This window comes from Littorina saxatilis, linkage group LG1 (genome assembly GCF_037325665.1).
Source record: "Littorina saxatilis isolate snail1 linkage group LG1, US_GU_Lsax_2.0, whole genome shotgun sequence".
Taxonomy (NCBI): domain Eukaryota; kingdom Metazoa; phylum Mollusca; class Gastropoda; order Littorinimorpha; family Littorinidae; genus Littorina; species Littorina saxatilis.
The window spans coordinates 952,311-977,968 of NC_090245.1; the positions used below are offsets into that span (position 1 = coordinate 952,311).

Sequence of the window (25,658 nt, forward strand, 5' to 3'; positions counted from 1 at the left end):
GCATGATACAGAGTGTGTCTGCATGATACAGAGTGTGTCTGCATGATACAGAGTGTGTCTGCATGATACAGAGTGTGTCTGCATGATACAGAGTGTGTCTACATGATACAGAGTGTGTCTGCATGTGCTTGGTGAGCTACATTCAGCAATATCTCCGGCCCCACCAGAAGTATACTTTCCTGTCACAATAGACCACCTTTTTTTGTTTTGGTAGAATGATGTTTGGGGGCAAACTTAGGATATTGCCCTGTATACCAAATCGGAGTGGCTCGGGAACCGGCAGTCACCGATATCTCACAAAATAGACATTCCTATTTTTCCCACACTGGACAAGTTGTCTTCTTAGCTCAGTCGGTAGCGAATGTGCAACAGTGCATAAGGTCTACAGTGCATAAGGTCTACAGTGCATAAGGTCTACAGTGCATAAGGTCTACAGTGCATAAGGTCTACAGTGTATAAGGTCTACAGTGCACAAGGTCTACAGTGCACAAGGTCTACAGTGCACAAGGTCTACAATGCATAAGGTCTACAGTGCATAAGGTCTACAGTGCATAAGGTCTACAGTGCATAAGGTCTACAGTGCATAAGGTCTACAGTGCATAAGGTCTACAGTGCATAAGGTCTACAGTGCACAAGGTCTACAGTGCATAAGGTCTACAGTGCACAAGGTCTACAGTGCATAAGGTCTACAGTGCACAAGGTCTACAGTGCATAAGGTCTACAGTGCATAAGGTCTACAGTGCACAAGGTCTACAGTGCATAAGGTCTACAGTGCATAAGGTCTACAGTGCATAAGGTCTACAGTGCATAAGGTCTACAGTGCACAAGGTCTACAGTGCATAAGGTCTACAGTGCATAAGGTCTACGGTGCATAAGGTCTACAGTGCACAAGGTCGCCGGTTCCAGCCTGGACATTGCATCTTTTTTTCTTTTTCTTTTATAAATCTTTAACTTATTTTCCCCCCTCTTAACTTGCCTTTCTTTTTTGTGTGCTCTAATTCTTCTTTATACTTAAGCATTTTGGTGATCGAACTGAGATTGCAACAAAGAAGCTCACAAGACTCAATGACTGATTCACCGATTCAATGATTGTGCAAATCATGCAATGTGAATCACTGGTCCCGAGGCTAGAAGCAGCATTAGTTAACAAAATGCAGTACATGAATAACAAGAAGGGCAGAGCCCATACGACTCACATGCTTGACCTTGACATGACCTTGACCTTCAGGGTCAAGGTCAAATAACTAAACCTAGCAATGACATCATACACTAAGAACTGCTTTACACATTTTTCCTACCAAAATACATGTGACCTTGACCCAAGGTCAAGGTCATCCAAGGTCATGCAACACAAAGCTGTTAATTCAAGACATAGGAAGTACAATGGTGCTTATTGGCTCTTTCTACCATGAGATATGGTCACTTTTAGTGGTTCACTACCTTATTTTGGTCACATTTCATAAGGGTCAAAGTGACCTTGACCTTGATCATATGTGACCAAATGTGTCTCATGATGAAAGCATAACATGTGCCCCACATAATTTTTAAGTTTGAAACAGTTATCTTCCATAGTTCAGGGTCAAGGTCACTTTAAAATATGTATACAATCCAACTTTGAAGAGCTCCTGTGACCTTGACCTTGAAGCAAGGTAAACCAAACTGGTATCAAAAGATGGGGCTTACTTTGCCCTATATATCATATATAGGTGAGGTATTGAATCTCAAAAACTTAAGAGAAAATGGGAAAAATGTGAAAAATAGCTGTTTTTTAGACAACATTTATGGCCCCTGCGACCTTGACCTTGAAGCAAGGTCAAGATGCTATGTATGTTTTTTGGGGCCTTGTCATCAAACACCATCTTGCCAAATTTGGTACTGATAGACTGAATAGTGTCCAAGAAATATCCAACGTTAAAGTTTTCCGGACGGCCGGCCGGACGGACGGACGGACGACTCGGGTGAGTACATAGACTCACTTTTGCTTCGCATGTGAGTCAATAAAAATGGAAACAAACAAAAACTGTTTAATTTATGGCAAAACATAAATCTGCTTCACATCGAGATACTTCGACAGAATCTCTGACACCTGTGAACGAACTGCATCTCTCGCTACGGTCAGTCGCTCATCAGTGACCGCGCTGTTGTCGAAATACAAATCTTTCTGAGTCTAAAACTGATTATTATTATTATATCTTTCTCTACAGTTCTTTGAATTGAACAGCGAGTAGAAACTCCTACACAAACACAAAATCACCATTTACAGGGTGAGCAGCCATATGAGCTCCGGTGCTTGAGCCCCAAGTCTCGGGAACTGCCTTGTCGGACCTCCAACCACAACAATACCAAATAAACCTAATCCCAAAGGTGGTAAATTTCTCACATATATATACGAAGTGACCAATTTTGTGTCTGTATTGAGGTCTAACGAATGACGTCTCACAACGTGCGCGGTCGTCCTTGGCGGTCAAGAAAGCCGCAGACACTTCTAGACCGCCAATATTTTTTGTGCGCATCACGTGCTCCACATAAATCGGCCAGAAACGAAGCAATTGGGAAACCTGGATAGTGATATGAGTGGCGGGGTTTATTTGGGATATATTGGCCACAGGGTGGAGTATGATACTATTCTCCTACTTCTTCTTCTTCTTTTTCCGTAGAGGACTGGGTTCTTGCGAACGTCTCAGAGTCCTGCGGTTGAGTCACTGTTACGGAGAGTGGCTAGCTCCGGCAAACAGGGAGATTAAAAAAAGTGGGGAGGTTAAAATTATGTACTTGTTTCTATTTACTATACTAATATACACACATTTATATGTGTTATTCTCACTTCAAACACCACTGAACTGTGATTCATGCTGTGATACTGACACTGTGACAGCCTACAGGCACATCTGGCTGTGCTTAACATGAAGTAATCCCATGATCACTGATCAGAGCCATACCCCAAGTGACTTATGCAAACAACCCTGAAATAGGCACCTCACCCATATGTGGGGAAGAGGTCTGGACAAATGTTTTCAATATTGTACCCCCTTCCCTCCCCACCCAAGGTCAAAGCTTCTCCAGATCTGTACTTAACTACTGTATTGAAGGCACAATAATTAACCATTCTCTACGGTACTGACAACAAAATAAAATCCGGTCAAGCTTTTCCTCTTCAATGGGACCACTGGTGTGTGACAATGCCAGTATCATGAGTATGGCATACCCTCATAACGTTTCACCCTTGTCAAGCCAGCCCGCGCCGCATGCCACACTACAGTCGGGTTCTCCACTTCAGTCTACACTTTTGATCGTTCAGATTTTGGCCAAACGAAGTGCCTGATTGTTGAAAGGTGATAAACCCATGATGCAATGTACCAAATCAAAGCAAACTCACCTATTCATACGAGCGGTTGTTTTGCAGGTGTAGATTAAATCGAAAAAAACATACGGTCACTGCACAACATACTCAAGAGCACAACGTGTTGGGAGGCACCATGCCGTCTACAGGGGCGTAACTCCCACCAACCGGAAGTTGAGGGCGTAATGGCCGCAGCGCCAAGATCCGAATCGTGGAAGGTTACGAACATCTGCGCTACAAGCCAGAACGAATTCTTAAACTCCAGCAACTGAAGTGTTCAAGCTCTGTCCTAAAACGTTTCAGACAAAATGGACATGACACTCGATCTGAACAGTTCGTACTAAATTTTCCCTTCTTCAGTGGTTGCGTGCTGATGCTCTTGCCGTCTCGGAAGTCTTTCTTTTCTTCCTCTGTCTCGCTGTCTCTGTCTGTAGATATCTCTCTCTCTCTCTCTCTCTCTCTCTCTCTCTCTCTCTCTCTCTCTCTCTCTCTCTCTCTCTCTCTCTCTCTCTCTCTCTCTCTCTCTCTCAGCGTTTTGTGGAATTCTCTCCCGGAATCAGTTCGAGTCCCAACAAGTCTCAATACTTTCAAAAAACACTTCTCATTACATTTAATGTCAAATTACGAAAAGTCACAGTGATAGAAGACTTCGTTCTGATTATTTTCATATTGATCATATCTTCATAACGCAAGAATGTATGTATAGCCTACAACGTGTATATATATAGTCATGTGAATAGTTTTTCTGCCTTTTTTATTTTCATTTTTTAAATTTTTTTTACTGTCATGCTTATCTTTTGTAATTGTTTTACGTTTGTATATATATATATATATATATATATATGTATTTAAGATTAGAATAGTCCCTCTCTGGGCGAGGGCTGGTTGAAAAGAAGCTCGTTTATATTGCTTATGCCACAACCCTCGTAAAATAAAATTTGATTTGATTTGATCTCTCTCTTACTGTCGGACTGTGCAGTGTGACTGTGTTTACATGTATTCAAAATACTCTCCTTTGTATCAGTGTATTATGTGCCATGTAACAGCTAACATTCTAACAACTCCAATAGTTGTGCAAAGTATGCCTATCTTCCCTAAAGTGTGTGTGTCACTGTGTGTGTGTGCGTGTGCGTGTGTGTGAGCTTGAAAGTGTATACATGTATGTGTCACTTCTGTCGTTTGCGTATCTGAGCGGCGATTCTTGGTGTCATGTGGAGGTCTGGGGGGGACATTCGGCACATGTATCAGCAGTCCAGACAACAGAGCTAGTCACCAGATGTGCCAACAAAAAGAGCCTGGACAGTGTTTTTGGAACACATTATGACAGTCATGTGCTGCTTCATTTTGCCTACCAAGGGCATGTACACACAAATTGTGACTTCAAAACGACAAACTTGAATTTCAAATATATTTGTGTGTATTTTCCTATGATATCTATTTCTTGCTGCTGAGATAAGATTTGACCTATTCGTTGTTGTTTTTTCTTTACAGAACTGAGGAAGTGCAAGAAAAGAGCTGAGGAGAAGAGTGACCTGAAAGAAGTTGGGAATATTTGTAACGCGCTCGGAGAGCTCCTGTCTCAATATGGTATGCCTGCCAAGTGACATTGTGATAATGAGGCTGTACAATTCAACATTTATACGTAAAACATTTGTGTTTTTTCAAATAGATACAATGAAATGAATCACTCACTGGACGGATTCACTCAATCACTGTCTCTGATGAAAACAAAATTCACAGGCACACATGCACACGCTCAGGTCACACAGACGCACACTCAAGTCACACAAAACACTTCCACTGACTTACAGTTACAGTCAGAACAATTTTCAGTGTGACTGAATAGTTGAGAGGGCATTCAGATGTCTGCAGAACAGTTACACCAATAGAAACATTATATGCATATATTATAAATTTTGTTGCAGATAATTACCGCACATAAGGGTAAACAGTAACTGCATGAGTGTTGATTCCATGCTCGCAGACATATATTATGTGATCAGTTATTGAGTGTTGATTCCATGCTGTGACACTGGTGACGTTCTATGTTGTTGCTCCCCTCAAGGTCACCATGAGGAAGCCATCGCTGAGCACCAGATGGAGAAACGAGTCTCCGAGGCCTTACAGGACAAGATTGGAGAGGCCGTCGCCTGTCGCAAGATCGGGGAGTGCTACTGTAAACTCGGCCAGTTTGACAAAGCGCTCAAGCTTCAGAACCAGTACCTGGCTTTGGCACTAGAATGCAGTGACAAGGTAATAGGAAAGTGATCGCCATGCCCTTTTGATACTATGAATACAGTGGAACACCCCTTTTAAGAAAAACACAAATCTAAGAAAGTCAGATCTTAAAAGACAGGAATTCTTAAACAGGAGGTATTATGAAGAGGCATTTTGAGAAAGCAAGGTCTTGGAGGAGGAGGAGGAGGGGGGGGGGTTGTTGAAAGGGGGTTCCACTGTGCTGAGATTGTGTGGACTTGGAGTTGGAGTACACTTCATTAGTTGTGCCTCAATACAGTACACTTCATTAGTTGTGCCTCAATACAGTACACTTCATTAGTTGTGCCTCAATACAGTACACTTCATTAGTTGTGCCTCAATACAGTACACTTCATTAGTTGTGCCTCAATACAGTACACTTCATTCGTTGTGCCTCAATACAGTACACTTCATTCGTTGTGCCTCAATACAGTACACTTCATTAGTTGTGCCTCAATACAGTACACTTCATTAGTTGTGCCTCAATACAGTACACTTCATTAGTTGTGCCTCAATACAGTACACTTCATTAGTTGTGCCTCAATACAGTACACTTCATTAGTTGTGCCTCAATACAGTACACTTCATTAGTTGTGCCTCAATACAGTACACTTCATTAGTTGTGCCTCAATACAGTACACTTCATTAGTTGTGCCTCAATACAGTACACTTCATTAGTTGTGCCTCAATACAGTACACTTCATTAGTTGTGCCTCAATACAGTACACTTCATTAGTTGTGCCTCAATACAGTACACTTCATTAGTTGTGCCTCAATACAGTACACTTCATTAGTTGTGCCTCAATACAGTACACTTCATTAGTTGTGCCTCAATACAGTACACTTCATTAGTTGTGCCTCAATACAGTACACTTCATTAGTTGTGCCTCAATACAGTACACTTCATTAGTTGTGCCTCAATACAGTACACTTCATTAGTTGTGCCTCAATACAGTACACTTCATTAGTTGTGCCTCAATACAGTACACTTCATTAGTTGTGCCTCAATACAGTACACTTCATTAGTTGTGCCTCAATACAGTACACTTCATTAGTTGTGCCTCAATACAGTACACTTCATTAGTTGTGCCTCAATACAGTACACTTCATTAGTTGTGCCTCAATACAGTACACTTCATTAGTTGTGCCTCAATACAGTACACTTCATTCGTTGTGCCTCAATACAGTACACTTCATTAGTTGTGCCTCAATACAGTACACTTCATTAGTTGTGCCTCAATACAGTACACTTCATTAGTTGTGCCTCAATACAGTACACTTCATTAGTTGTGCCTCAATACAGTACACTTCATTAGTTGTGCCTCAATACAGTACACTTCATTAGTTGTGCCTCAATACAGTACACTTCATTAGTTGTGCCTCAATACAGTACACTTCATTAGTTGTGCCTCAATACAGTACACTTCATTAGTTGTGCCTCAATACAGTACACTTCATTAGTTGTGCCTCAATACAGTACACTTCATTAGTTGTGCCTCAATACAGTACACTTCATTAGTTGTGCCTCAATACAGTACACTTCATTAGTTGTGCCTCAATACAGTACACTTCATTAGTTGTGCCTCAATACAGTACACTTCATTAGTTGTGCCTCAATACAGTACACTTCATTAGTTGTGCCTCAATACAGTACACTTCATTAGTTGTGCCTCAATACAGTACACTTCATTAGTTGTGCCTCAATACAGTACACTTCATTAGTTGTGCCTCAATACAGTACACTTCATTAGCTGTGCCTCAATACAGTACACTTCATTAGTTGTGCCTCAATACAGTACACTTCATTAGTTGTGCCTCAATACAGTACACTTCATTAGCTGTGCCTCAATACAGTACACTTCATTAGTTGTGCCTCAATTCAGTACACTTCATTAGTTGTGCCTCAATACAGTACACTTCATTAGTTGTGCCTCAATACAGTACACTTCATTAGTTGTGCCTCAATACAGTACACTTCATTAGCTGTGCCTCAATACAGTACACTTCATTAGTTGTGCCTCAATACAGTACACTTCATTAGTTGTGCCTCAATACAGTACACTTCATTAGTTGTGCCTCAATACAGTACACTTCATTAGTTGTGCCTCAATACAGTACACTTCATTAGCTGTGCCTCAATACAGTACACTTCATTAGTTGTGCCTCAATACAGTACACTTCATTAGTTGTGCCTCAATACAGTACACTTCATTAGTTGTGCCTCAATACAGTACACTTCATTAGTTGTGCCTCAATACAGTACACTTCATTAGCTGTGCCTCAATACAGTACACTTCATTAGTTGTGCCTCAATACAGTACACTTCATTAGTTGTGCCTCAATACAGTACACTTCATTAGTTGTGCCTCAATACAGTACACTTCATTAGTTGTGCCTCAATACAGTACACTTCATTAGTTGTGCCTCAATACAGTACACTTCATTAGTTGTGCCTCAATACAGTACACTTCATTAGTTGTGCCTCAATACAGTACACTTCATTAGTTGTGCCTCAATACAGTACACTTCATTAGTTGTGCCTCAAAACAGTACACTTCATTAGTTGTGCCTCAATACAGTACACTTCATTAGTTGTGCCTCAATACAGTACACTTCATTAGTTGTGCCTCAATACAGTACACTTCATTAGTTGTGCCTCAATACAGTACACTTCATTAGTTGTGCCTCAATACAGTACACTTCATTAGTTGTGCCTCAAAACAGTACACTTCATTAGTTGTGCCTCAATACAGTACACTTCATTAGTTGTGCCTCAATACAGTACACTTCATTAGTTGTGCCTCAATACAGTACACTTCATTAGTTGTGCCTCAAAAAGAAGATTCCTTTGATTAAAACACACACCCATGACCCAAATAAAGAACATCATATAAAGGACATCTTGTGTGGTCCTGTGGTGTGTTAATCAATATCATTCAGCACAAAATGTATTGATGTGGTCCTGTGGTGTGTTAATCAATAGCATTCAGCACAAAATGTATTGATGTGGTCCTGTGGTGTGTTAATCAATAGCATTCAGCACAAAATGTATTGATGTGGTCCTGTGGTGTGTTAATCAATAGCATTCAGCACAAAATGTATTGATGTGGTCCTGTGGTGTGTTAATCAATAGCATTCAGCACAAAATGTATTGATGTGGTCCTGTGGTGTGTTAATCAATAGCATTCAGCACAAAATGTATTGATGTGGTCCTGTGGTGTGTTAATCAATAGCATTCAGCACAAAATGTATTGATGTGGTCCTGTGGTGTGTTAATCAATAGCATTCAGCACAAAATGTATTGATGTGGTCCTGTGGTGTGTTAATCAATAGCATTCAGCACAACATGTATTGATGTGGTCCTGTGGTGTGTTAATCAATAGCATTCAGCACAAAATGTATTGATGCAGACAAAAGAGACCTGCAGACAAGATGTTACTCATGTGTTGCTGTTGTGCTTTAAACTCGCGGTGCGGTCAGTGACGTCCAGCGGTTAGATGTATGGCTAGGATTATTGTCATTTGTATGTATGTATGGCTAGGATTATTTTTTACTAGCAGTTAAGCCCGGCTTCGCCCGGGAGTAAGCGGAGTCCTGTAGCAATTTAAGACGCTCGCTATCCCATTATCATTAGCTTTACCTCCTTTGTTTGGATACAAAAAAAGAGTTATCTCCCTTACCTTCTAGAAATTTCCGGAACTGTCCAGTTAATTTTTCTTTCTTCATTTCTTCCCCTCATAGGAGCAATAGCGAGTCTCTAATATCACTGGCATGATGTGCTTGCTACAGGTGAACAGTAGGCACTGAACTGGTCTTGCACCATATAGGCTGTATTCAATAAATGGGAGGTCCATAATCTGAGAAAGGAAACAATGAATCAAGAAACTAAAACCCAGGTGCACATCTGCGGCACCTAGGGAGTGTACGTGCACACTATCTTGTTCCTGCCTCTTGCCATCTCAGAGGTATGGCGACCACAGACAAAAAAGAGTTATCTCCCTTACCTTCTAGAAATTTCCGGAACTGTCCAGTTAATTTTTCATTCTTCATTTCTTCCCCTCATAGGAGCAACAGCGAGTCTCTAATATCACTGGCATGATGTGCTTGCTACAGGTGAACAGTAGGCACTGAACTGGTCTTGCACCATATAGGCTGTATTCAATAAATGGGAGGTCCATAATCTGAGAAAGGAAACAATGAATCAAGAAACTAAAACCCAGGTGCACATCTGCGGCACCTAGGGAGTGTACGTGCACACTATCTTGTTCCTGCCTCTTGCTATCTCAGAGGTATGGCGACCACAGACAAAAAAGAGTTATCTCCCTTACCTTCTAGAAATTTCCGGAACTGTCCAGTTAATTTTTCATTCATTTCTTCCCCTCATAGGAGCAATAGCAAGTCTCTAATATCACTGGCATGATGTGCTTGCTACAGGTGAACAGTTATCTCCCTTACCTTCTAGAAATTTCCGGAACTGTCCAGTTAATTTTTCATTCTTCATTTCTTCCCCTCATAGGAGCAACAGCGAGTCTCTAATATCACTGGCATGATGTGCTTGCTACAGGTGAACAGTAGGCACTGAACTGGTCTTGCACCATATAGGCTGTATTCAATAAATGGGAGGTCCATAATCTGAGAAAGGAAACAGTGAATCAAGAAACTAAAACCCAGGTGCACATCTGCGGCACCTAGGGAGTGTACGTGAACACTATCTTGTTCCTGCCTCTTGCCATCTCAGAGGTATGGCGACCACAGACAGACAGACAGACAGACAGACAGACACACAGACAGACACTCTCTTTTATTATATGTATAGATGTATGGCTATGATTATTGTAATTTACATGTATGTATGGCTATGATTATTGTAATTTGTATTTATGTATGGCTATGATTATTGTAATTTGTATGTATGTATGGCTATGATTATTGTAATTTGTATGTATGTATGGCTATGATTATTGTAATTTACATGTATGTATGGCTATGATTATTGTAATATGTATGTATGTATGGCTATGGTTATTGTATGTATGTATGGCTACCAGTATGTTCTCATCAATTATTTCACATCTGAAGCTTTTGCGTAAACTTGGCATCTACGGTTGTTGAAATGATTGTCTTGACCGCCAGGTAGAAACGCAACGTGCCCTGGCCACCCTGGGTAACACGTACTACACCCAGGCCGACGCTCAGGGAGCGGACACATCGCGACACCTTCTGGATCAGGCCGAGAAGAAGTTCCTGCTGGCTCTAAGGGCGTGTGAAGAACTGCGCAGCGCATCCAGTCTGACAGAGTCTGAGCTCATGGCCATGAAAGGCCGCCTACTGCTAAACTTAGGTAATTGTCAATGTCATCCATTCATCCAGTCTGACAGATTTCATGGCCATGAAAGGCCGCCTACTGCTAAACTTGGGTAATTGTCAATGTCATTCATTCAACCAGTCTGACAGAGTCTGAGCTCATGGCCATGAAAGGCCGCTTTCTGCTAAACTTGGGTAATTGTCAATGTCATCAATTCAACTAAGGATGAAGAAGAGAAGAAATTTCAGTTCACAATCACAACAAAAAGTGATTTTTGCTCTTTCTGTTTGTGCTGCTTAAGGGTCAAGGGTCAAGGGTCAGTTATCTTCTTTTTTGTGTGTCCTGTCTCTTCTCTTTTTTTCTTTTTATTTATTAATTTAAAGGACTTATGTTTTTTGGGTTTTTTAATTGGAAGCCTCAGTCAACTTAATGTTTTGCCCTAGTTTAACTTTGTGAATCTAAGAACAAAGCAGAGCTCTCTGTGTGTGTGCGTGTGTGTTTGTGTGTGTGTGTGTTCAGAGTCGATCTGTTTTGGCAAACTTTTTATGCAATGATTGTTTATGTTCTCAGGACTTGTGTATGACTCGAGAGGGGCCGAGAAGGAGAGCAGGGACTACCTGCAGCAGGCTTTGACAATTGCACAGTAAGTTGACACAGTCGCTCTGCTTTCACTTTATTGCATGCAGCTGCTTTATGTGGACGTTGACTTCATCACAAAATATTAAAGCCTTTTTAACAGAAATGGCAAACTTTCAAGAATACTTGAGTTTTTTACTGTCCGAGTATAATTATACCTTTTTTTCTGTCCGAGTATAATTATACCTTTTTTTCTGTCCGAGTATAATTATACCTTTTTTTCTGTCCGAGTATAATTATACCTTTTTTACTGTCCGAGTATAATTATACCTTTTTTACTGTCCGAGTATAATTATACCTTTTTTACTGTCGGAGTATAATTATACCTTTATTTCTGCTTCAGTTTGTGTTCTTGTGATGTCTCTTAGCTCATTTTATTTTCAACATAAGTGAAAGATGACCTTCCTAAGTTTTTGTTTTATTTTCAACATCAGTGAAAGATGACCTTCCTAAGTTTTTGTTTTATTTTCAACATAAGTGAAAGATGACCTTCCTAAGTTTTTGTTTTATTTTCAACATCAGTGAAAGATGACCTTCCTAAGTTTTTGTTTTATTTTCAACATCAGTGAAAGATGACCTTCCTAAGTTTTTGTTTTATTTTCAACATCAGTGAAAGATGACCTTCCTAAGTTTTTGTTTTATTTTCAACATAAGTGAAAGATGACCTTCCTAAGTTTTTGTTTTATTTTCAACATAAGTGAAAGATGACCTTCCTAAGTTTTTGTTTTATTTTCAACATAAGTGAAAGATGACCTTCCTAAGTTTTTGTTTTATTTTCAACATAAGTGAAAGATGACCTTCCTAAGTTTTTGTTTTATTTTCAACATAAGTGAAAGATGACCTTCCTAAGTTTTTGTTTTATTTTCAACATCAGTGAAAGATGACCTTCCTAAGTTTTTGTTTTATTTTCAACATAAGTGAAAGATGACCTTCCTAAGTTTTTGTTTTATTTTCAACATAAGTGAAAGATGACCTTCCTAAGTTTTTGTTTTATTTTCAACATAAGTGAAAGATGACCTTCCTAAGTTTTTGCGTCCATGATAACACTTATTGGTACTACAGTATAAGACCCCTTTTGGGACCATGATAACACTTATTGGTATTTCAGTTTATTACCAATTTAGTGCCCCATATGGCTTTTTGACCAATCAGGACGGATTCTAGGTGACCCTCTAAATGTTATAACGTTCAGGCAGGGACCCTTTTTGTTTATCAAGCTAAAAATGAACAAGACAAAGTAAAAATTTAAATCAGCAATAAAAGTGTGATTTATTCAAAAGAATGACACTTCAAATGCTGTCAGATAATACTCTCTTTATCTAAAAAATACCGAAAAGCGAGTTTTGTCGGTGGGTGCTTTACGGAACAGCGAGGTACCGCCCATCCTCTGAGTGTGCAATGCCGACTCGCTCACTTAAAATCTAAATTATCAAAGTTCGGAAAATCAAGTGAAATTGGGTCACTCGCTTTACGTCAAATGTATCTTTACGTCATTTCCCATCCGTCTGGAGTCGGTTCTAAATCTGTCGCTCTCTGTTCAACAAGAAAAAGCGAAGCAACCGAAACGCATGTTCAACATGGTTTGTTGTGTGTCAAACGCATTTGACCTGTGAATATTCATCACGTAAGGTGTGTTACTCTGATTGGCTGACCCAGGTCACGAGAATTCTTTGACTGACAGGCATAATCAGGTAGGAGCGCTCCAGTTCCCATTGCGGCTGTTCTGTCTAATTCGCGGGGTCGCTTCGAAATTTCTTTTGGTCAAATTAGACGGTAATAAAACCGTTATTTCTAATATGCTGACTGTTAGCAAATGATAACAGACATGTCTCACAAACGATATCAGCATTCGCCTAAAAGGCTCATGCTTGATATCTTTTTTCTCGACATGTCTGTTATCATTTGCTAACAGTCAGCATATTAGAAATAACTCATAATAACACCCCTTTTGGGACCATGATAACACTTATTGGTATTACAGTATAACACCCCTTTTGGGACCAAGATAACACTTATTGGTATTACAGTATAACACCCTTTTTGGGACCATGATAACACTTATTGGTATTACAGTATAACACCCCTTTTGGGACCATGATAACACTTATTGGTATTACAATATAACACTTATTGGTATTACAGTATTACAGTATAACACCCCTTTTGGGACCAAGATAACACTTATTGGTATTACAGTATAACACCCTTTTTGGGACCATGATAACACTTATTGGTATTACAGTATAACACCCCTTTTGGGACCATGATAACACTTATTGGTATTACAATATAACACTTATTGGTATTACAGTATTACAGTATAACACCCCTTTTGGGACCATGATAACACTTATTGGTATTACAGTATAACATCCCTTTCTTATTGGTATTACAGTATAACACCCCTTTTGGGACCATGATAACACTTATTGGTATTACAGTATAACATCCCTTTTGGGACCACCTGATTTCAGACTTCTCCTCTTTTAAGATTTTGTAATTTTCAGATTTTCTATTCACAGCCTCAATACGTTTACCTTTATTTTAAAACTCCCTCCTTTTTAAGACAGATTTTCTCCGATTGACTGGCTTCCTGTTTTGTTTGTCCAGGCAGTGGCGATTGGAGGAAGAGGAATACCTGTGTCATTTTAACTGTGCCAACCAAGCCCTGCAGAGAGGCCAATCTGTCCTGGCCCAGCAGTCTTTGCAGCAAGCTCTGGCCATAGCGACACGTCTTCACGACAAGCCTCGTCAGAAGGAAGTCTTCTGCCAGCTAGCTGTTGTAAGTAGCCTTGTCACTCTGGCCATAGCAACCCGTCTTCACGACAAGCCTCGTCAGAAGAAAGTCTTCTGCCAGCTAGCTGTTGGAAATAACCTTGTCTCTTGTCAAAGGTTACATCGTGACATCGGAAGCAGCTCCGTCGATTTGCAATTTTAAAGAATCCTAGCAAAGGAACCACAGCAAATTTTGTGAAACTACCAACACTCAAACCTTGCAAGAATCCAGTAGAAAGGGAAACAGCTACGTGTCATTGGTGATTGTAGCGAGGGGGTATAGCAGGCGTTTTGGGGCCTTGAAGGGCCTCATGTTCTTCTGCAATTGTGCTCTGAACTCTGTGATGACTTGTGTTCTTCTCTTTCCCTCTGTTATTTTTTTTCTTTTATCTTTTTTTCCAGGCTAATGTGTGTGCTGGAGATGTGAAATCTGCCAAGCATTTTTTGAAAAAAGCTTACAAGTTTCTGCCCACCCCTGGGGAGGGTGCAAAGATCATCAAGCTGTTCAAAGCAGGTATGTTAATGATCTTATGAGTGTTTTGGAAACTTTAAAGAGTGTACTAACAGTGTAAACATACCTTGTAGTTTGGGGAGGGGGGGGGGATCTCTTTTGTTCTCAAAATCTTACGACTGACCTGCTTTCTTGTTTTAACATTTATTATTCAAAACTGAAACCTCACAAGTATTCACACAATTGGCACTGCCTTGAAAGGTTCGACATGCTTTTGTCAGTCAGAAGGTCAATAGAGCATAGTGCCTGAGTAATACAGTGAAACCTGCCCTGGCGACCACCTCTTGTTAACGTCCACCAGCCCATTACCACCACCTCCAATGATGTCCTGCACTGCATCTTTAAAAGACGAGTGGGGGGGGGGGGCTGGAGTCTGATATCAAGGGGTCTTAAAGAGAGGGTTCCACTGTATAGATCCTTGTTAGAAAAATAGTGCATCAACTGTTTGTAGAGTGTGTTGTTTGATGGTGCAGTCAACACAGCATTAACTATTTGTAGAGTGTGTTGTTTCATCGTGTGCAGTCAACACAGCATTAACTATTTGTAGAGTGTGTTGTTTCATCGTGTGCAGTCAACACAGCATTAACTATTTGTAGAGTGTGTTGTTTGATGGTGCAGTCAACACAGCATTAACTATTTGTAGAGTGTGTTGTTTCATCGTGTGCAGTCAACACAGCATTAACTATTTGTAGAGTGTGTTGTTTGATGGTGCAGTCAACACAGCATTAACTGTTTGTAGAGTGTGTTGTTTCATCGTGTGCAGTCAACACAGCATTAACTATTTGTAGAGTGTGTTGTTTGATGGTGCAGTCAACACAGCATTAACTGTTTGTAGAGTGTGTTGTTTGATGGTGCAGTCAACACAGCATTAACTATTTGTAGAGTGTGTTGTTTGATGGTGCAGTCAACACAGCATTAACTGTTTGTAGAGTGTGTTGTTTGATGGTGCAGTCAACACAGCATTAACTATTTGTAGAGTGTGTTGTTTGATGGTGCAGTCAACACAGCATTAACTGTTTGTAGAGTGTGTTGTTTCATCGTGTGCAGTCAACACAGCATTAACTATTTGTAGAGTGTGTTGTTTGATGGTGCAGTCAACACAGCATTAACTGTTTGTAGAGTGTGTTGTTTGATGGTGCAGTCAACACAGCATTAACTATTTGTAGAGTGTGTTGTTTGATGGTGCAGTCAACACAGCATTAACTGTTTGTAGAGTGTGTTGTTTGATGGTGCAGTCAACACAGCATTAACTATTTGTAGAGTGTGTTGTTTGATGGTGCAGTCAACACAGCATTAACTGTTTGTAGAGTGTGTTGTTTGATGGTGCAGTCAACACAGCATTAACTATTTGTAGAGTGTGTTGTTTGATGGTGCAGTCAACACAGCATTAACTATTTGTAGAGTGTGTTGTTTGATGGTGCAGTCAACACAGCATTAACTGTTTGTAGAGTGTGTTGTTTGATGGTGCAGTCAACACAGCATTAACTATTTGTAGAGTGTGTTGTTTGATGGTGCAGTCAACACAGCATTAACTGTTTGTAGAGTGTGTTGTTTGATGGTGCAGTCAACACAGCATTAACTGTTTGTAGAGTGTGTTGTTTGATGGTGCAGTCAACACAGCATTAACTGTTTGTAGAGTGTGTTGTTTGATGGTGCAGTCAACACAGCATTAACTATTTGTAGAGTGTGTTGTTTCATCGTGTGCAGTCAACACAGCATTAACTGTTTGTAGAGTGTGTTGTTTGATGGTGCAGTCAACACAGCATTAACTATTTGTAGAGTGTGTTGTTTCATCGTGTGCAGTCAACACAGCATTAACTATTTGTAGAGTGTGTTGTTTCATCGTGTGCAGTCAACACAGCATTAACTATTTGTAGAGTGTGTTGTTTCATCGTGTGCAGTCAACACAGCATTAACTATTTGTAGAGTGTGTTGTTTCATCGTGTGCAGTCAACACAGCATTAACTATTTGTAGAGTGTGTTGTTTCATCGTGTGCAGTCAACACAGCATTAACTATTTGTAGAGTGTGTTGTTTCATCGTGTGCAGTCAACACAGCATTAACTATTTGTAGAGTGTGTTGTTTCATCGTGTGCAGTCAACACAGCATTAACTATTTGTAGAGTGTGTTGTTTCATCGTGTGCAGTCAACACAGCATTAACTATTTGTAGAGTGTGTTGTTTCATCGTGTGCAGTCAACACAGCATTAACTATTTGTAGAGTGTGTTGTTTCATCGTGTGCAGTCAACACGACATTAACTATTTGTAGAGTGTTGTTTCATCGTGTGCAGTCAACACGGCATTAACTATTTGTAGAGTGTGTTGTTTCATCGTGTGCAGTCAACACAGCATTAACTATTTGTAGAGTGTGTTGTTTCATCGTGTGCAGTCAACACAGCATTAACTATTTGTAGAGTGTGTTGTTTCATCGTGTGCAGTCAACACGGCATTAACTATTTGTAGAGTGTGTTGTTTCATCGTGTGCAGTCAACACAGCATTAACTATTTGTAGAGTGTGTTGTTTCATCGTGTGCAATCAACACAGCATTAACTATTTGCATAGAGTGTGTTGTTTCATCGTGTGCAGTCAACACAGCATTAACTATTTGTAGAGTGTGTTGTTTCATCGTGTGCAGTCAACACAGCATTAACTATTTGTAGAGTGTGTTGTTTCATCGTGTGCAGTCAACACAGCATTAACTATTTGTAGAGTGTGTTGTTTCATCGTGTGCAGTCAACACAGCATTAACTATTTGTAGAGTGTGTTGTTTCATCGTGTGCAGTCAACACAGCATTAACTATTTGTAGAGTGTGTTGTTTCATCGTGTGCAATCAACACAGCATAAACTATTTGCATAGAGTTTTGTTTTACATTGTGCAGTCAACACAGCATTAACTATTTGCATAGAGTGTGTTGTTTCATCGTGTGCAATCAACACAGCATAAACTATTTGCATAGAATTTTGTTTTACATTGTGCAGTCAACACAGCATTAACTATTTGTAGAGTGTGTTGTTTTACATTGTGCAGTCAACACAGCATTAACTATTTGTAGAGTGTGTTGTTTTACATTGTGCAGTCAACACAGCATTAACTATTTGTAGAGTGTGTTGTTTCATCGTGTGCAGTCAACACAGCATTAACTATTTGTAGAGTGTGTTGTTTTACATTGTGCAGTCAACACAGCATTAACTATTTGTATAGAGTGTTGTTTTACATTGTGCAGTCAACACAGCATTAACTATTTGTAGAGTGTGTTGTTTCATCGTGTGCAGTCAACACAGCATTAACTATTTGTAGAGTGTGTTGTTTCATCGTGTGCAGTCAACACAGCATTAACTATTTGTAGAGTGTGTTGTTTCATCGTGTGCAGTCAACACAGCATTAACTATTTGTAGAGTGTGTTGTTTCATCGTGTGCAGTCAACACAGCATTAACTATTTGTAGAGTGTGTTGTTTCATCGTGTGCAGTCAACACGGCATTAACTATTTGTAGAGTGTGTTTTTTCATCGTGTGCAATCAACACAGCATTAACTATTTGCACAGAGTGTTGTTTTACATTGTGCAGTCAACACGGCATTAACTATTTGTATAGCGTGTGTTGTTTTACATTGTGCAGTCAACACGGCATTAACTATTTGTATAGAGTGTGTTGTTTTACATTGTGCAGTCAACACAGCATTAACTATTTGTAGAGTGTGTTGTTTTACATTGTGCAGTCAACACGGCATTAACTATTTGTATAGAGTGTGTTGTTTTACATTGTGCAGTCAACACAGCATTAACTATTTGTAGAGTGTGTTGTTTTACATTGTGCAGTCAACACAGCATTAACTATTTGTATAGCGTGTTGTTTTACATTGTGCAGTCAACACAGCATTAACTATTTGTATAGAGTGTGTTGTTTTACATTGTGCAGTCAACACAGCATTAACTATTTGTATAGCGTGTTGTTTTACATTGTGCAGTCAACACAGCATTAACTATTTGTATAGAGTGTTGTTTTACATTGTGCAGTCAACACGGCATTAACTATTTGTATAGCGTGTTGTTTTACATTGTGCAGTCAACACGGCATTAACTATTTGTATAGAGTGTGTTGTTTTACATTGTGCAGTCAACACAGCATTAACTATTTGTATAGAGTGTGTTGTTTTACATTGTGCAGTCAACACGGCATTAACTATTTGTATAGAGTGTGTTGTTTTACATTGTGCAGTCAACACGGCATTAACTATTTGTAGAGTGTGTTGTTTTACATTGTGCAGTCAACACGGCATTAACTATTTGTATAGAGTGTTGTTTTACATTGTGCAGTCAACACGGCATTAACTATTTGTATAGAGTGTTTTGTTTTACATTGTGCAGTCAACACAGCATTAACTATTTGTATAGAGTGTGTTGTTTTACATTGTGCAGTCAACACAGCATTAACTATTTGTATAGAGTGTGTTGTTTTACATTGTGCAGTCAACACGGCATTAACTATTTGTATAGAGTGTGTTGTTTTACATTGTGCAGTCAACACGGCATTAACTATTTGTATAGAGTGTGTTGTTTTACATTGTGCAGTCAACACGGCATTAACTATTTGTATAGAGTGTGTTGTTTTACATTGTGCAGTCAACACGGCATTAACTATTTGTATAGAGTGTGTTGTTTTACATTGTGCAGTCAACACGGCATTAACTATTTGTAGAGTGTGTTGTTTTACTTTGTGCAGTCAACACGGCATTAACTATTTGTATAGAGTGTTGTTTTACATTGTGCAGTCAACACAGCATTAACTATTTGTATAGGGTGTGTTGTTTTACATTGTGCAGTCAACACAGCATTAACTATTTGTATAGAGTGTGTTGTTTTACATTGTGCAGTCAACACGGCATTAACTATTTGTATAGAGTGTTGTTTTACATTGTGCAGTCAACACGGCATTAACTATTTGTATAGAGTGTGTTGTTTTACATTGTGCAGTCAACACGGCATTAACTATTTGTATAGAGTGTGTTGTTTTACATTGTGCAGTCAACACGGCATTAACTATTTGTATAGAGTGTGTTGTTTTACATTGTGCAGTCAACACGGCATTAACTATTTGTATAGCGTGTTGTTTTACATTGTGCAGTCAACACGGCATTAACTATTTGTATAGAGTGTTGTTTTACATTGTGCAGTCAACACGGCATTAACTATTTGTATAGAGTGTGTTGTTTTACATTGTGCAGTCAACACGGCATTAACTATTTGTATAGAGTGTGTTGTTTTACATTGTGCAGTCAACACGGCATTAACTATTTGTATAGAGTGTGTTGTTTTACATTGTGCAGTCAACACGGCATTAACTATTTGTATAGAGTGTGTTGTTTTACATTGTGCAGTCAACACGGCATTAACTATTTGTATAGAGTGTGTTGTTTTACATTGTGCAGTCAACACAGCATTAACTATTTGTAGAGTGTGTTGTTTTACATTGTGCAGTCAACACAGCATTAACTATTTGTAGAGTGTGTTGTTTTACATTGTGCAGTCAACACAGCATTAACTATTTGTATAGCGTGTTGTTTTACATTGTGCAGTCAACACAGCATTAACTATTTGTAGAGTGTGTTGTTTTACATTGTGCAGTCAACACGGCATTAACTATTTGTAGAGTGTGTTGTTTTACATTGTGCAGTCAACACGGCATTAACTATTTGTAGAGTGTGTTGTTTTACATTGTGCAGTCAACACAGCATTAACTATTTGTAGAGTGTGTTGTTTTACATTGTGCAGTCAACACGGCATTAACTATTTGCATAGAGTGTTGTTTTACATTGTGCAGTCAACACAGCATGAACTATTTGCATAGAGTGTTGTTTTACATTGTGCAGTCAACACGGCATTAACTATTTGCATAGAGTGTTGTTTTACATTGTGCAGTCAACACGGCATTAACTATTTGTATAGAGTGTTGTTTTACATTGTGCAGTCAACACGGCATTAACTATTTGCATAGAGTGTGTTGTTTTACATTGTGCAGTCAACACAGCATTAACTATTTGTAGAGTGTGTTGTTTTACATTGTGCAGTCAACACAGCATTAACTATTTGTATAGCGTGTTGTTTTACATTGTGCAGTCAACACAGCATTAACTATTTGTATAGAGTGTTGTTTTACATTGTGCAGTCAACACGGCTGGTTGAAAACGACGTTAAACACCAAATAAAGAAAGAAAGTCAACACGGCATTAACTATTTGTATAGAGTGTTGTTTTACATTGTGCAGTCAACACGGTGGGTGAGCTGAGAGAGAAGTTAGCAGCGTGCGGTGAGGGCGACAAGGAGGAGCTGTTTCGCGTCCACGAGAAACTGGGTGACGCTTTCACCGACATCGGCTCCTACTGTGGCAGCTACGCCCAGGCCATCAAACACTACCAGCACATGGTATGTCGCTCTGCTTCTGTATTCTGTATTCTGCTTTTCATGCTACAGTGGAACCCCCCTTTTAACAACTGTCAAAATCTCATAAAGGGGTTCCATTGTATGCAGAAGATGCTTTTTACTTTCGAGATTTCCGTAAGACTGGGGATAAAAGCAAAGTTGACAGACACTGGCAGAAATGTCTCAAAGAGACTGGTGTGGATGGGAATTGGCAATCACAAGTCTGGCAAGTGATGGTGGCTGTGATGGTGGCTGTGATGGTGGCTGTGATGGTGGCTGTGCCTACTGCGTTACACACAGGAAAGAAAGCGTGCAATAACAAGGAATGGTTTGTTTGTTTTGCTATAAAAACATGATTTCAGGGACAGTGTAGAGTGTACATGATTTCAGGGACAGTGTTATTGTCCCAACCTATGAGAGCTCCATGTTTTTCTCATGATTATGTCAGTGCATTGTTTTCATTTATTCAACTTTGAAATCTTGATTTTTGACTCACATGCGAAGCAAAAGTGAGTCTATGTACTCACCCGAGTCGTCCGTCCGTCCGTCCGTCCGGACGTCCGTCCGGAAAACTTTAACGTTGGATATTTCTTGGACACTATTCAGTCTATCAGTACCAAATTTGGCAAGATGGTGTATGATGACAAGGCCCCAAAAAACATACATAGCATCTTGACCTTGCTTCAAGGTCAAGGTCGCAGGGGCCATAAATGTTGTCTAAAAAACAGCTATTTTTCACATTTTTCCCATTTTCTCTGAAGTTTTTGAGATTCAATACCTCACCTATTATGATATATAGGGCAAAGTAAGCCCCATCTTTTGATACCAGTTTGGTTTACCTTGCTTCAAGGTCAAGGTCACAGGAGCTCTTCAAAGTTGGATTGTATACATATTTTGAAGTGACCTTGACCCTGAACTATGGAAGATAACTGTTTCAAACTTAAAAATTATGTGGGGCACATGTTATGCTTTCATCATGAGACACATTTGGTCACATATGATCAAGGTCAAGGTCACTTTGACTCTTATGAAATGTGACCAAAATAAGGTAGTGAACCACTAAAAGTGACCATATCTCATGGTAGAAAGAGCCAATAAGCACCATTGTACTTCCTATGTCTTGAATTAACAGCTTTGTGTTGCATGACCTTGGATGACCTTGACCTTGGGTCAAGGTCACATGTATTTTGGTAGGAAAAATGTGTAAAGCAGTTCTTAGTGTATGATGTCATTGCTATGTAAAGGTCAAGGTCAAGCATGTGAGTCGTATGGGCTTTGCCCTTCTTGTTTTCCTGTTTGTTGAGCTGTGCAGGTTGACTGTGGAGAGAGGTTAGATACCAGCCTACGTGTTGCTGTCTCAGACCTGGTGGTGTTAAACTGTGCGGGTTGACTGGAGAGAGTGTCGGGCTCAGTGCAGACAAGCTGATACCAGCCTACGTATCGCTGGCTCAGACCTGGTTGTGTTAAACTGTGCAGGTTGACTGTGGAGAGAGTGTCGGGCTCAGTGCAGACAAGCTGATACCAGCCTACGTGTCGCTGACTCAGACCTGGTGGTGTTAAACTGTGCAGGTTGACTGGAGAGAGTGTCGGGCTCAGTGCAGACAAGCTGATACCAGCCTACGTGTTGCTGACTCAGACCTGGTTGTGTAAAACTGTGCAGGTTGACTGTGGAGAGAGTGTCGGGCTCAGTGCAGACAAGCTGATACCAGCCTACGTATCGCTGGCTCAGACCTGGTTGTGTAAAACTGTGCAGGTTGACTGTGGAGAGAGTGTCGGGCTCAGTGCAGACAAGCTGATACCAGCCTACGTATCGCTGGCTCAGACCTGGTTGTGTAAAACTGTGCAGGTTGACTGTGGAGAGAGTGTCGGGCTCAGTGCAGACAAGCTGATACCAGCCTACGTATCGCTGGCTCAGACCTGGTTGTGTAAAACTGTGCAGGTTGACTGTGGAGAGAGTGTCGGGCTCAGTGCAGACAAGCTGATACCAGCCTACGTATCGCTGGCCCAGACCTGGTTGTGTAAAACTGTGCAGGTTGACTGTGGAGAGAGTGTTGCACTCAGTGCAGACAAGCTGATACCAGCCTACTTATCGCTGACTCAGACCTGGTTGTGTTACACTGTGCAGGTTGACTGTGGAGAGAGTGTTGGACTCAGTGCAGACAAGCTGATACCAGCCTACGTATCGCTGACTCAGACCTGGTTGTGTTAAACTGTGCAGGTTGACTGTGGAGAGAGTGTTGGACTCAGTGCAGACAAGCTGATACCAGCCTACGTATCGCTGACTCAGACCTGGTGGTGTTAAACTGTGCAGGTTGACTGTGGAGAGAGTGTCGGACTCAGTGCAGACAAGCTGATACCAGCCTACGTATCGCTGGCCCAGACCTGGTTGTGTAAAACTGTGCAGGTTGACTGTGGAGAGAGTGTTGGACTCAGTGCAGACAAGCTGATACCAGCCTACGTATCGCTGGCTCAGACCTGGTTGTGTTAAACTGTGCAGGTTGACTGTGGAGAGAGTGTTGGACTCAGTGCAGACAAGCTGATACCAGCCTACGTATCGCTGGCTCAGACCTGGTTGTGTTAAACTGTGCAGGTTGACTGTGGAGAGAGTGTCGGACTCAGTGCAGACAAGCTGATACCAGCCTACGTATCGCTGGCTCAGACCTGGTGGTGTTAAACTGTGCAGGTTGACTGGAGAGAGTGTTGGACTCAGTGCAGACAAGCTGATACCAGCCTACGTATCGCTGGCTCAGACCTGGTTGTGTTAAACTGTGCAGGTTGACTGTGGAGAGAGTGTCGGACTCAGTGCAGACAAGCTGATACCAGCCTACTTATCGCTGACTCAGACCTGGTTGTGTAAAACTGTGCAGGTTGACTGTGGAGAGAGTGTCGGACTCAGTGCAGACAAGCTGATACCAGCCTACGTATCGCTGGCTCAGACCTATGCAGACAACCGTCAGCCGGACCTGGCCATCAGAAACTATCACAAAGAGCTGCAGCTGAGAGGCGATGACCACGAACAGGTCAGTTTATCACCTGGCACTTTTTCCCCTCTGATGTTTATTCCGTCTGGAAGTTTGGGAACATCAATCAATATGAGGCTTATATCGCGCGTATTCCGTGGGTACAGTTCTAAGCGCAGGGATTTATTTTTTTATTTTTTTATTTTTATTTTATGCAATTTATATCGCGCACATATTCAAGGCGCAGGGATTTATTTATGCCGTGTGAGATGGAATTTTTTTTACACAATACATCACGCATTCACATCGGCCAGCAGATCGCAGCCATTTTGGCGCATATCCTACTTTTCACGGCCTATTATTCCAAGTCACACGGGTATTTTGGTGGACATTTTTATCTATGTCTATACAATTTTGCCAGGAAAGACCCTTTTGTCAATCGTAGGATCTTTAACGTGCACACCCCAATGTAGTGTACACGAAGGGACCTCGGTTTTTCGTCTCATCCGAAAGACTAGCACTTGAACCCACCACCTAGGTTAGGAAAGGGGGGAGAAAATTGCTAACGCCCTGACCCAGGGTCGAACTCGCAACCTCTCGCTTCCGAGCGCAAGTGCGTTACCACTCGGCCACCCAACATGCACTTCTCCAGACATTTGTTTTATCAGGGTGAGGTTTGAAACCTTATGGTTGTGTCTTGTTATTGGATTGGATTGGATTGGATTGGATAAGATTTACAGTCCAGTGAGGTTACCCTCATGGAAATTCGGGCTGCTTTCTCCCCGGGGAAAGCGAGCTGCCATACATACGGCGCTACCCATATATATTTTTTTTTTTTCCTGCATGCGTGTATTCATGTTTTCCTGAGACTTAATGCCGTGTGAGATGGAATTGTTTTTACTTTATTCCAAGTCCCACGGGTATTTGATGGACATTTTTTATCTATGCCTATACAATTTTGCCAGGAAAGACCCTTTTCTCAATCGTGGGATCTTTAACGTGCACACCCCAATGTAGTGTACACGAAGGGACCTCGGTTTTTCGTCTCATCCGAAAGACTAGCACTTGAACCCACCACCTAGGTTAGGAAAGGGGGGAGAAAATTGCGGCCTGACCCAGGCCTGAACACGCAACCTCTCGCTTCCGAGCGCAAGTGCGTTACCACTCGGCCACCCACCCAGCATTGTTTCAGACGGTATGGCTTTGTAGTTGAACAAGTGATGTTTCCATGATAAACAAGCTTATATCGCTCATCAGCTGCACAGACCCTTGTTCTCTAAGAACAAAAGCAACCAAAGGGGACTTTGGATAATAGAAATGATGTTAATATTGTGAGGCATGAGATTTGTTTTGCTTCAATGCATTGTCAACGCTGAAGATTGGTCATTCTTCAGATCAAGAAATTGCATCCATTTTGTCAACAACAAAAATCCCGAGAAACGGAGGTGAAGGCA

At 40.7% G+C, this 25,658-nt stretch overlaps 1 protein-coding gene across 1 annotated transcript in view; it reads left to right on the forward strand.

The window, feature by feature from the left end:
- Positions 1-4,827: 4,827 nt before the first annotated feature.
- The window catches only part of LOC138950160 (tonsoku-like protein), a gene marked incomplete at its 5' end in the record, with an annotated part of 56,435 nt that continues 35,604 nt past the window's right edge, over positions 4,828-25,658 (forward strand). Inside the window, 10 exon segments of the mRNA XM_070321900.1 lie at positions 4,828-4,927; positions 5,406-5,593; positions 10,730-10,937; positions 11,472-11,544; positions 14,148-14,319; positions 14,715-14,826; positions 21,090-21,247; positions 22,905-23,090; positions 23,556-23,702; positions 24,112-24,726. Of these exon segments, the coding sequence (XP_070178001.1) occupies positions 4,828-4,927; positions 5,406-5,593; positions 10,730-10,937; positions 11,472-11,544; positions 14,148-14,319; positions 14,715-14,826; positions 21,090-21,247; positions 22,905-23,090; positions 23,556-23,702; positions 24,112-24,726 (1,959 nt within the window).